Source organism: Mesocricetus auratus, unplaced genomic scaffold (assembly GCF_017639785.1).
Source record: "Mesocricetus auratus isolate SY011 unplaced genomic scaffold, BCM_Maur_2.0 Super-Scaffold_100053, whole genome shotgun sequence".
Taxonomy (NCBI): domain Eukaryota; kingdom Metazoa; phylum Chordata; class Mammalia; order Rodentia; family Cricetidae; genus Mesocricetus; species Mesocricetus auratus.
Window position 1 is genome coordinate 3,846,103 of NW_024429230.1, and position 13,526 is coordinate 3,859,628.

Consider the following 13,526-nt stretch of genomic DNA (forward strand, 5'->3'; position numbering starts at 1 on the left):
TGTACTGTGCTGGTTTAATAATACTTTCTATATATGTGAATCTCGTGCAACAATGCAAAACTGGAAAAGATACTTCATGTACCTCTGCAACGGATGGCAGGATGCATTCAACCATAGCACCAAATAATATGCACAGCAAAGTAGGTGTATGAGGGGTGGGACTCCTTCCTGGGAGCCTTGAGAAACAGCCATCGACTTCCCCGTGACAACAGCAGTTGTAGGGGAATGACTGGTGACAGGACTCTCTGAAGCACTATCTACTGTAGACTTTGCTCTCAAGCTAGAATGAGGGTATGGAATTCAAAAGGAAGAAGTCAGAGCACTTGACAGGGCAAGGAAAAGCAGCTCCCAGCCCTACACCATCAGCACCAAGCTTTCTATAATTTCTCCAATCTGGAAGTTCCCTCCTTGACACTTGCAAGTCACAGCAGGGTGGGGGGAGCTGATGGGGCTTTACAATGAGATCCTGCCTCCACTACTTGTTAGCTATGTGGTTTCAGGCAAATTTCGGATTTCAAGATTTCTATCAGTAAAGTGAGAATAAAACTCCACCTAGGGTGTTAAAAATAATTGACTGAAATTATATATGATGTGCTTAGCACTCTAATTCATATATAGCACAACAATGGGGATCCAAATTCCCTCCAGTCTTTGTTATTTTTCAAATGTGCATATATGTGTGTGTGTGATTAACATGCTATGTCTGGATAGGTGCATGCTTGCATATGTATGTGCCCTTGAATGTGGAAACCACAGGATAAAATGAAGTATGTTCCTTGGTTACTTTCCTTACTTACTGAGACAGCACTAGTCATTAAACCTGCTGTTCACAGATATGGCTAGGGGACCCACTATCTCATCTGTCCCTTAGCATTGGGTGTCCAGACACATGGTACCTTACTCAGTTTTACATTGGTGCTGGCAATTTGAACTTAGAACCATGTGCTTTTGTGGTAAGCATTTTACTGACTGAGCCATCTGCCAACCCCCTCATTCTTCCCTTTGGAAAGAAAAATTTTCGGGTGAAGGAGAAGATATCAGGATATCTATAAAGGCCAGTGGCAGGTAAAACTGTAAAATAACTAACAGGTTAGGCTGAAGCAGAGGGTGTCTGAATTATAATAACGGTGTCTGCCATATTTTCAGAGACTATGGAAACAATCTGGTCAGTTTGTATTGCAAATTTACATATAATTATCTGTAACCATACCTAATCATATGCACTGTTGCAGCCTGGAAAGTATTTAAGACTTTCACATTGAAGCTGTGAAAGTGAATGACTGACTAAATGAATGAATATAAAGTGAGCAAGTAAATGAAATTTATGAAGACCAAGAAGCCATTCTCTGGCAATGGAGCACTTGGATAGGATGCACTATAAAATCAGTTCCCTCCCGCTTCCTCATGTCCATCTCTCTCAAATAGCAGGGCTCAAACCAGAAGCCAAGAGCAAAAGCTGGCAAAGCCAGCAGGCATTCCCAACTGTGCACCAGCCATTTTGGTGCAGCTAGAGTCATTATGGAAGATTTTAACAATGCATAACCTTTCTGCTTCACTCTGCTAACAGCAGGCGGTGTGCCTTTCAGAACTGAGGCTGCTTTGAAGTCGCCAGCGAGCAGGACCTGACCTTCATTTCCAGTATGTGCAGCATTAAATATTCATAATCCACGTAACTGAAGCATAAGAAGGAGCAGCATTTAAGCATGAATCAAAGGAATAAATATCTCCCCACATGTGAGTCATCCTTTCCCAGAATGCCACTGGGAAATGTTAATGCTCAGAGCATGGAGAGCTGCTGTTTCCTCCAACTTTCCCTTAAAATTATGGGAGAAATAGGGACTGCTGCTTCATGCCATGCATGGGTCCTTCCCCTCATGATGATATTATGAGGTTTCCCTGCCCTTTATCTACTCCATAAGTATTACTGGTCTGGTGACAAGGGGAGGGGTAGAGCAAGCAACAGTCACATTGACACTTAGGGCAGTGAGGGGGTACAACTGACTTGACTGTACAATTTAAAAGTCATTTAGTGTGTGTACATATGCTTGTGGGTCTATGACATGTGTGTAAATATGGACATATATGTGCCACAGTACAGTGTTTGTGGGTCAAAAAACCTCTCATGAGCATGTTGTCACCTTCCATTATGCTGAGGCAGAGTTTCTTTCGTGTCCGATGCTGTGCTTTATACTCCAGGCCAATTGGCCCATGTGCTTCTAAAGGGTTCTCTTGTCTCCACCTCTCACGCCACCACAGGAGTGCTAGTTTTACAGAACCACATCACTAAATCCATCTTATTAATGTGGGGCCCAAGGATCAAATTTCAGTTGTCAGGCTAATGCCGTGGCTGCCTTTACCTGTTAGACATCTCTCTGGCCCCTGGTCATACATTTTTAAAAGTGTTTGCTTTATAGAAATCAGGGTGCTTAGGAGAAAGAATACCTGGGAGAGGTCAGAGTAGGAGGTGGGGAATTTGGAGAACATGGATCTTTGAAGGATGGGATTGCAGATTTCATGAAGACATCAATATTATGTCCATGCCAACCAAGTCTTGCTATAACCCCCCTTTGTTTGAATCTTCCCAGTGTCTTCCATTAGGATGATGGAGCAACATTTGAACCATCTTTAACATGATTCTCCTTATCTGTTGGCTTCAAGACAGTGTATCTTAGCTAGACAGCAGTCACTGAAAATAACCCACATAGAGATCACGTGAGGAAAATGAACACATCCCTGAAAAAGACCCACTTGGGGATCTGCCTGTCTTGGACTAAGGACCAAAATTTGAGTGAAGATGTGTAGAAATACTGTAGTCAGGTAAATTTGAAAGGCGAGGAAGAGTGTCAATTGCCATACAATTACGCCCACCAATGACAGTGTTAACCTTGACTGAGCTGCCTTTCCGCTGACTTGTTGAGGCAGAATAAGCACCCACTTTGCTTGCCCAGGTGCACAGTCTAACTCAGCCCCTCTGAGAGCAGCTGACTGAGTCCTCTCTGTGTGTGTGACGTATGCACACATGGCACACGTGCAAGCAGAAATCAGAAGAGAATGTCAGGTGCCCTGCCTTCTCACCTTCCAACTTACTCCTTTAAAGTAGGGTCTCTCGCCAAGCCCAGGGCTAAGACGGTAACTGAGCAAGTCCCAGTGATCCTCCTGTGTCCATCTCCCAAATCTCTAGAGACAAAACGCAGAGGACCATGCCTAGCTCTTCAGGAATGTTTTGATGGCATGAGCTCAGGTCTTCATGCTTGCTCAGTAGATGCTCTTACACACTGGGTCATCATTCCAACCCCTCTTTGCACTTCCCAAAAGGCCAAGGGAGAAGACCTTTGCATCTTGAGTTTCTGTATCTGGAAGATTTCTAATCTACCAAGTGGGTGACGACAATTCTAGCTAAGTGTAATGAGAGACACCATCTCAGTCAGAGAGCACTACCCTTTGTTTATTTATTTGCAGAGGGTTAACACTAGTACAAATTCACACCAAGACTACCAGGTATTTTTCCTCAGGGCAATGAATTGGTATAATTTTTAAGAGAAATTTAAGTCGCTTCCCAAGATGGTCAGCCAAGCCATTTGTTTTAAGTCAGTGGTTGCTTTGAATGAAAAGGACAGACTTCAAGAATTTGCCTTCTGCTTTCTCATGCTCATTCCATTTGTAGTTTCAGTGTAGACAGAGTCTCATCTCCTTCACTAAACTTGATTAGAATTTGATTAATAGACTGTATTTGGTGTTCTGACTATGACTCTCTAGACCAGAGGTTAATACAGCTCCTCATATTGTGGTGACCCCAACCATAACATTTTCATTGCTACCTCATAACTAATTTTACCACTGCTATGAATTGTAATGTAAATATATGATATGCAGACAGTCTTAGGTGACCCTTGTAAAAGGGTTGTTTGACCCCAAAGGGGTCGTGACCTCCAGAGGTTGAGAACTATGTTTCTAGACTTCTCATAAAAGTAACATCATAGATTTTACTTTAATTCATCTCCTTAAACTGAGCATGCCTGGTGAATCTCCCTGGAGAGATTGATTCTCTGTGTTGGCTGCTTATTATCTTATCCACAAGTTGGAGTCTTAGGCTATGGTCTCAGGGTCAGATGAAGAGGTACAATTGAAAAGTAGAGTTGCATATGTAGTAACAGGTGCTCTGCTAAAATAAGTCTGTATAACAAACCACACAGTTTGCTCAGTTTAAGAAGAAAGGCTGACACCGTGCTAAGACTTGGCCAGTCCCCATGGAGAAGAAGACAACCTCATATCTAAGATTACTGGCATTTTTGCTTGAGAAGGTGAAAAACAGAACTGAAAGTGAAAGTCAGTCTTGGTACAGACTCTGCGCATGACCATAAAAGAACCGGAATCACTCAGGGTTTCTAGCATCGGCTTCAGCAAGGCTTAACAGAGTCAAGACTAACCCCAAAGGAGTGGAGGCTGGTGAGGCATCAGTGAAAACTGACAACTTAGGAGAACAGCATGCTTCGCCATCTACTCCCAAGGAAGACCGGACTCTATAGAGCCTAAGATTGCCTCCTAGTAGACACAATTAAAAAGACGCCATTCAAATCCACTTACCAACAACATTTTATTTCCAAAACATACAAAGGGACAGAGTGGGGGGCAAGGAAAGGGAGGCATGGCCGAGGCATCTGTCCTTTTAGCCGATTCCACACTCCCCACCACACAAGTGTGTGCTCTCTCTGGGGCACACAGACTACATGTCTGAACCTCTTTCCTAAGCCCCATAATGGGTATTGGCGGGGAATGTGCCCCATGACTCCTGGAGAGGGATTGGAGAGAGATGACCAAAGGCTTGAGAGTTTCAGTTCACCTCAAATGTGGTCCAGAATATCTGAGTAAATACGAAAAGTCATCATACTTTCACACACAAGACAACTGGAGTCTTCCAGACTGAATTATGCTCTTCCTTTTCTCGACTGGGGATTTCAGATGAAGAAAACATGCACCATCTTGTCCCCTGGAGATGTCTAGAGGACCTATGGCTCAAGATAGGTGAGGGTACAGCCTTGAGTGTGATGTGGGCTAAATGATTTTTGAAGGCCTCATGCTTGGCAGATCTCAGACATGAATGAGTAGATGTGTTTCTTCTATTTTCCTCGATGTGGCAGTTTGGCCTCCAGAACCAAATGTACAAAATCCCCTGGCTGGTGATCAGATAGATCTGGATAAATCGGTAATGAGATGTGCATGGCATTGCCATCATACATTAAGTTCAGAATTGAGGCATAACAGTCCGATCAAACAGGAACACAAGGCAGGTGCCCTAGGATGGAAGTGTAGCATCCACCCAGGATTTGTATTAGAGGAATGAGCCACACTCTCAAAGTGATAACAAGAACAGCAAGTTTGAGGGTGCTTCTCCTTGGCTAGAGCTATCAAGTTTGTGTCCCAACAGAAAAGAAAATCCACCCAAGAGCATTGTGCTTCAGATGCTGTCAGTGTTGAGATTGCAGCAGGAAAGCGGGAACAAGTGATGTAACCAATAATGGTACCCACTGCGTTTAAGGATAGCCATGGTGACTGGTCTCTTCAGCTTCCCAGAAGGTCTTCACCGTATTTGAACCATGCTTACTGGAGCACCAGATCACTACACTGTCAAAGTGTCTGCATGAGCACTGTTCTCTGCAAGTTCTCAAACAGCCATAGGCCTCTATCTCTGGGAGTCCTCGTGAACAGCCTCATTCCATTTTCTTACTTCCATACGTGAAGAAACACAGTGACCTTTGCTTCAGCTACATATCTCTTTAGCAGGTGAAATCCTAGCCCAGGGCTTTCTAATCTATCACTCAATATGGCTTAAACCTGGATGATAAAACGATCCTATGTCTGTGGCCAGAATGGCTCAAACACATCTCTTGGACTCTTGTCACCCCCTCCCAGAGGTTCCAAATTCCCATTAAAACCTTCTTAACTTCTTGGCATCTTCAGTACAAATACTCCATCAGGAAATAGCACATTACAAATAAATACCCAACAAGAAGGCTTGGTTCCCAAGTGCCTTTCCCTCCCATTCCAGCAGAATCAACACAACCTTCTGAGAGAAGCTTTTCCATTCAGAAATGCAGCACAGAGCATCCCTGCATCCCTCCAAGCCTTCGGCACTTGGATGAGATTCTTGAAAAGGCTAGTGGTAAGTTACATGAGTACATCAATGTAAAGGGTCACAGTTGCCCTAGAAAAATGGCAAGACAACACGCATGCATACTCACTTTGACGAGTCTATGAAGTATATTACAAGGGCACCAATGCTGAGGGCAAAGACTAACACAACCTGCAAAAGAAGGTAAACATTCCATTACTTAAGGGCTGGGACCAGAGTGTTTGCATTTCTCATCAGCGGCAACAGCTGATTGAAGCACAGCGCCCACTACCTCCAGGGACCCGCTTCCGTATCTCCTGCGCTCACTACCCTGTGACAATACAGATGATGTCTCTTCACCCATCAGTAGAAGCAACCTTGCCAATAGGGGTCAGGGCATACTTTTCCATTCTATGCCCTGGATTTTTTTTCAATCTGGCCTGTTACCTCAAGGACCAGCTTCTCTACAGTTGAAGTTAATAAATTTCAAGGGAAAGAGTGAGTACAAGGACTTGGGAGGATGTAGTTTTTCATCTTCTACCTACCCTGGGACTGAAAGGGAGTGGTTGTTTCTAATGGCTTTGCTTAGCTATAAAATACATCCATTTTGACCATATAATTCCTCAATGACTTTTGGGAAGTTTATCAACCTATGCGACACCATTGTGATCCAGTTTCAGAACATTTTCATCATCTCAATGAGATCTTTCTTGCTTGTGAAATTAATAATCCCTGTTCTCTCCTCTAGTCCCAGACAGTCACTAACTTGCCTTCTGTCTCTATGTAAGAAATAACCATTGGCAAATTACACATTTGCTAGTACAAATGTCCAGAGACAGACGGACAGAGAGAGAGAGAGAGAGAGAGAGAGAGAGAGAGAGAGAGAGAGAGTAGTTATGTGCTATGTTTATAAGATTTCTCAACTATTTAGGAAAACCACTTAAGTGAAAAAAAGTCGATTAGGTCAAACATCTGATCAGTTAGTTATATAACAATCTCTAAGCTGTTTTGCACTCACTCAAAATCAATCATCATGAATATGAAAGACAGCTTTGGCATCTCCTCCAATGTGCACCTGTCACATAAAAGTCCACTGAATGGACATGTAGCATTTTAGACTGCTACTGACACTTCTGTCCTTCACCCAGTGTTCTAATGTGTTTATTTAATCTCAAACAGAGGAGACAATTACTGAAAATAAAAGATGCTCCCAGTAAAACAGACCCTAACAGCCAACAATTAAGGCTGAGATCAGAAATGAAACATCACCACACACAATGCCTGCCTGATGCTCAACCCCTGCCTTTTAGAGGTACTCAATCCTAAAGAGACAGCAGAGAAGAGCCTGGGAAATGCCAGTCTCCCCAAGATCCATATGCAAAAATCTGGCTGGCATGAGATGATGGACAGAAATTAACTCCAACCTATGCAAGGACCAGGCATGATCAGGCTGTGGAGTGTATGGGAATCACACACCCCTGTGTTTTTCTGTATATGCTAAAAACAATGCGATGTGCATGTAATACTCATTTAAAACACTACAAAAAAACCCAGTGCATCCACAGGAGAGAGATAGCCAGCTGGCCACACAGTGTGGAAAATAGCTGGGCATGATACAAGGAACACATAGCGTTCTCAACAGCTGCTGGCATTTATTTCTGAAGAGAAGTGGTTAAAGTACTACACAACTAGGATTTATTTCCCTCTCCCATTTCACTTCTTGAATCAAAACTCCCATGGCATGTAAGGCAGCTCCCATAGCCTATCTGCAACCACCAACTACCAATGGACTGGCCTGCCTCTCCTTCACCTCTTCACATGGGTTTATTCGCAGCTTGTTTGCAAAGGTATACAGCAAACAAACACATAAGCATGCCTCTGCTTTTCGTCCCACAACAAATAGCATTGGATTAATTTGGAGCTGCACTGCTATTTCTAAGCCAGAAGCAGTTAGATCCTGACCCTGACCTCGTTCTCAAAAAGCTGCAAAGGGAAGGGACATGGTCCTAACATAAGGGAGGGAACTCTCCATTCATAAACAGCAGATTGGGCACAGACCCCTCTTCATTTAGCCCCACGTGTGTGAATGCTGAGCTTTATCAGGGATCACTAGACAGTCCTGTGCCACCAAATGCTATGTATTGTGTAAGGAAAATCAAAGTTCTTGCAGATAGCGCTTCATTCTGTGAGAAGTTAGACTCAGCACTCTGTGAAAGCATGCTTTCCCAGCAGCAGGATGGCCAAAGTAACTGACACTAATTTGTCCCAGCAGCCTCCACTTGTGAATAATGTGTCACTTATTTAAGCAAATCAGTGAATGACAGGAGTTTGGAATACATCCTGCTGTCCTCTTGAAACTCAAACAGGATAGGAGGTAGTGGTGTATGCCTTTAATCACAGTACTTGGGAGCCAGAGGGTAAGGACAAAAGGAAGATGGGTGGAATACGACCCTCCACAGCACCACTACTGCACACAGGCTTGGATCCTGTGTCCGACTGGAAGGCTTTCTCTCAGGGAGATTGGGGAATCCAGACTGTCCTGCCCACCAGGAGCCGCTATCACCTGCCTGCATGCCAAAAATAAAATAACAGTGCTTCTCAGCAGGAAGGTCAACTGTGCATGTAAGCTTTAAACTTACCAATGTGTCTTGTTATTGTGTTGGGCTCCATTACACTGTCAGCCTAGACTCAGGTCATGCAGAAATGAGAGCCTCAGAGACGGGTTACATGGCTCTCTCCAAGCCTCCTGAGCTGAAGGCACAGCTTGCCCTCTTCCTCCAGCTTTCTAACCAACAACCACATTGTTTTCTTTTTTTCTTTAAGGGAAAAAATGACCCATGGGTAAAAGACACTTGCCAAGGAGCAAGTCTAGAAAACCCACCTAAGGTAGACAAAGGAACCCATTCCATAAAGCTCTCCTCTAACTTCTAAGTCTATGCTGTGGTGTGTATGCCCATACACACACATCATGCACAGACACAGAATGATATACAAGCCCTATGGGATTACATAACTAGTAGTCAATTGTCCATGGGAGGTACAAAGTGTGTAGGCTAAATCTACAAAAGGAAGATCATCAATCAAGAGACAGAGGAGTCAGAGGAGAGTAGGGGCATTATGGGTTCTTGTCTTGGTACCTCTTTGTTCTCTAAGTACAGTTCTTCATACAAGTTACAGCTGCTCATGTATTGCTCCAGGATAGCACGGAGCCACTGCGGCCCCTTCTGCATGTTTCTTTAGCCCTGATGATAAGGAGGATGGAAGTCCATGGGCTAGGGAAATATGGCACTAAACAAATCACAACACCCTTCCTCTCAGACAGCAAAATGCATGTGCTCTCCAGCAGCTAGGTCATAGAACAACCTTTACAATGACCAGCCTTTCCCATACAAGGCCCTATATGTGGTCAGTAGTATGATCTAAGAGATCCTTTGCTCTTTGCCTGGCATGACACATGTTCTGCTAGCTGTGAAGAGAGTCTGTATAGCTGGTCTAACTCCTTATGGGCAGTACTCACTTCACCACCTTGGCTGTCTTGGACAGTACTCATTGTCCCTCTCTCAGACTAACTGCAAACACCCATATAAACTGCCTTCAGTGTAAAGCACTCATGCCTGGCTTAGATCCACCAGGACACTGGAGGCAAGATGAGAGTCTGGCCCCTCTGCTTCTGTTTTGTGTACATGCTTTGGCTGAATGTACAGAGGTAAATTATTTGTCTTCAACCTTTTGTCTTCTAGTCACCTCAAATTCCAGGCGAAGATAGTGCCTTCAAGACAGACCAACCCCCAGATATGGACAATTAGCCATGAGGATGTAGCTGAGTTCTAGAACATAGATAATCATCTTGCTGAAACCAGACAGGTCCCAAAGTCAGAGTACAGACAAGGACTAACAGATCAGTATCTCAGACTACTCTGCAGGTCTACCTTACAGGACAGGAGCTGAGACAAAGATGGAGCAGTGATAGGCAAGAACATCTGGCCAGGACGGTTTTGTCATGCATGTTCCCTGCCCTCTATTTAATCCTAAACCTCACTTTAGCATCATTAAGACAGACACGAGGTCAACTGGACCATTTTATCATGTCTCTTTCCAGTGTGGCCACATTGAGTAAATTTCCTTCCTCTGCTCTTCAGTATTACTTGTGACTTTAACTGGAAAAGGATGACTGAGCTTGCCTTCTTGGGGCTTCTAGAGTCCAGATTTATACCATTAAAAAATTCCAGTTATAATACCAAACACTGATTCTATTTCCATAATGCAAACAAGAAAGAAAGGAAGAAAGAAAGAGAGAGAGAGAGAAAGAGGGAAAAAGAAAGCAACAATGTTGATAAGCAACATTGAGACAATGGAATATTAGTCATCTATTTTCAGAACCCAAAATGTTTGCACCTAAATGTTTGCACCAAAGAATGCCAGGAACACACAGTATGTTAAAACAACACACACACACACACACACACACACACACACACACACACACACACACACACACACACACACAGTCTATCCTCTTTATCACGAGGAACCTAGACAAGAACTGAGGTGAAAGCAAGAAAGATTCTCAGCCATCTTCCTGAGTGGAAACCTCAGCAGGCCATGAATATCATCCAAGTGCCTGAGCCAGGGAGGGGTATCATAAAAATGAAAAACAGTATAGCCAAGCACAGCACTTTCCCCTCAGTTACTGAAGCTCCTGGGGAAAGCCAAATTCAGTGACATTTCTGCAGGCTCATTGGCATGGAGGGAGAGCCAGAAAGCTAGAGAGTGAAAACTGTACATTAGCATATGAAAAGAACAAATTGGCAAAGAGGAAGGTTGGGAGAAAACTTGGCCAGCGAACAGGTGCAAAGGTAAGGTACTCCAGTGGTCTGAAGATGACCCATAGATCATTTCTATATTAAACAGCTCAGTCTTGGGTGGAGACTTAAGATGCTAATGAGACATTAGATACACGAGGCTCTATGTAGAACTACCCTTGACAGAGCTTATACAGAAAAGCCAACATGCAAATGATCACAAATGCCTGCATTGTGGGATATAAAAAAGCTCAAATTCTTTACACAGCATGGCTGCTTATGTTATGAACTCTCTTTGATCTAGTCCACTTGCTCCCTTGAAGTGGATTCTTCCTTACTTTCTTTTTTTGTTTGTTTTGTTTTAGGTTTTTTTGTTTTGTTTTGTTTTTCTAGATAGAGTTTCTCTGTGTATCCCTGGCTGTCCTGGAACTCACTTTGTAGATCAGGCTGGCCTTGAACTCACAGAGATCACCTGTTTCTGTCTCCTGAGTGCTGGGATTAAAGGCGTATGTCACCACTGCCCTGCAGTGGATTCTTTCTTAATAAATTCTCTCATTCTGCTTGCCACCATTTATGTGTCTCTGTCCAGTTTTTGTTGGAGGACACCAGAAACTGGCCCCTCCCTGAAGCCTATAGCAGTAGGAACACAGGTGACTGAGTCAAAAGAAGAGGCTCTACAAAATGAAGACAGATTCTAACACACACACTAAAGTTCACAGACTACTGAGGGAATTCGGATTTACCCAGGAATCTTGTGCTGGGTAAGGGAAAGGCTGTGGTCTTGGTGCCAGCAAGACTGGACGTTTGCCTCAGGAAAGAGAATTCATACAGTTCTGACAACCTGTCAGAACATGCAGGGCAGGCTGGAGCCAGACACTGTGGGTGAATGATGGCAGGACCACACTTGACCAGGGTGCTCTTCCCTTCTGTTTAAACCTAGCCCTCACAGCAGTACTTTGTAGACAAACTGTGGAGGAATGGGATGCTGTATCTCTAAATCTCTGTTTGTTCCTCTTCCCAGTGTGGTTACACCTAACAAATATCTTTTCTCTGCTTTTCACTATTGCCCCTCCACTTGGCCTACTAAGGAGAGGTATCAGCCTGCCTTGTTAAGGCTGCTGGGGCACTGGGCTTTGACCCCCAACAACTCTGCTAACAGCCTAAGCCACACCCTTTTGATGGCCACATGAGAATAATGGGCTTTCAGAGATGGACTTGGAGCTTAGGCTCCAGGGAGTCAAGTCCCTGGGGAGTTTTCCTGAAAAAGCAGAGGTCGAGACTTCTTGTAGGATATCTCAGCAGGCATAGGAGCTTACTGCCAAATCTGGCAACCCCAGTTTGACCCCTGGAACCCACAAGGCAGAAGGAGAGAAGGGGCTTTCCTACCAGGTTGGACTTGCAGGGACATGCTGAGATGTGCATGTCCAATACCCTAAATAAGTGTGAAACAAAACAGAACAGGAGTGCCTTTGTTGCCCCTTGGTACCAGAGAATCTCAAAACAAGGAAAGGGGAGCTGGTCCTCTCCTTTTATGCAGGCTTGTCTCAAGAATCTGATGTGGTTGTTCCTGAATTCAAGCCATTAGGGGAAACCACTTAGCTCAAGTCAGAGATTAATTTACAAATGTCACCTTAACAATTAGCCCATTAGAACATATGTATAAGGCCTGCAGGCTCCGAGAATCTGCTAGGCGTGCTCCAGAAAGTTCAGAGAGGAGGAGGAATTAATTCTTCCCTAAGCGGGCTTTTATACATTCTCCTCAGCTCACAACAGAACAAATGACCCTAATTAATGATGCTACATGTTCGATGTGGAATCTGGCTACTGGCAGCAGAGACTTTTTTTTGAAAAAAGGATAGTTTTCCGTATGTGATGCTGAAGGCACATGGCCTTTTTTCCTTCTTATTGAGCTATAATTCATATATAATAAAATTAACTCTGTACAAAAAAATAAATAGATGGGTGATTTCTCAAGGCACAACAATCTGGGGACAGTTAATTTCTGAGAGGGGGATGTATTCCAACATCTAAATTGCAATGTTGGGTCCAGTGAACTTAATGGCCTCAATGAACATTTCTTGAGCTTTGATGCACAAGACCCAGAGAGTAAGAGACAGGGAAACACAAGTCTAAAATAGTAAAGTCAGGCTGGCTTCTGCCCTTCACAAGCATGGAATCCAGAAGCAGAAGTGAATCAGGAGTGAATTTAAGAAATATCCTGCATATAAGCAGATTACTAGAGAGGATCAAGAATAGAAATATTGCCACTTTTGTGCCACTCCCCATAAATGGTAGAGGAAAAGAGAAGGAAGGTGAAAAATGCACGCATGTGCACGCGTGTGTGTGTGCACGCACGCGCACGCGTGCGTGCGCGCACACACACACACACACCACACAATGAATAACCCTGATGTTCCAGGTTGACCTGTGCTAGAGACGACAGATTTCAGGCATGGAGTATGATGACATGTGGCAGGAAGGGGCAGCAGGAATTCTGGGGTCACACTAAGCAGAATGGATGCACTGAGGATGTCACTTCATCTCCCTAGAGTCAGCTTCCCAGTCTGTGAAATGCCAGGATTGGGAGAGAAGCTTATTAGGAGAGGATCTTGAGA

At 43.9% G+C, this 13,526-nt stretch overlaps 1 protein-coding gene across 32 annotated transcripts in view; it reads right to left on the reverse strand.

The window, feature by feature from the left end:
• Window positions 1–13,526, reverse strand: part of Kcnma1 (potassium calcium-activated channel subfamily M alpha 1) — a 688,790-nt gene that overhangs the window by 336,969 nt on the left and 338,295 nt on the right. For all 32 annotated transcript variants that reach the window (XM_005083504.4, XM_005083494.4, XM_013123140.3 and 29 more), the window contains exon 3: window positions 6,240–6,301. In XM_005083504.4, coding sequence (XP_005083561.1) covers window positions 6,240–6,301 — 62 coding nt within the window. The remainder of the gene's footprint in view (window positions 1–6,239; window positions 6,302–13,526) is intronic.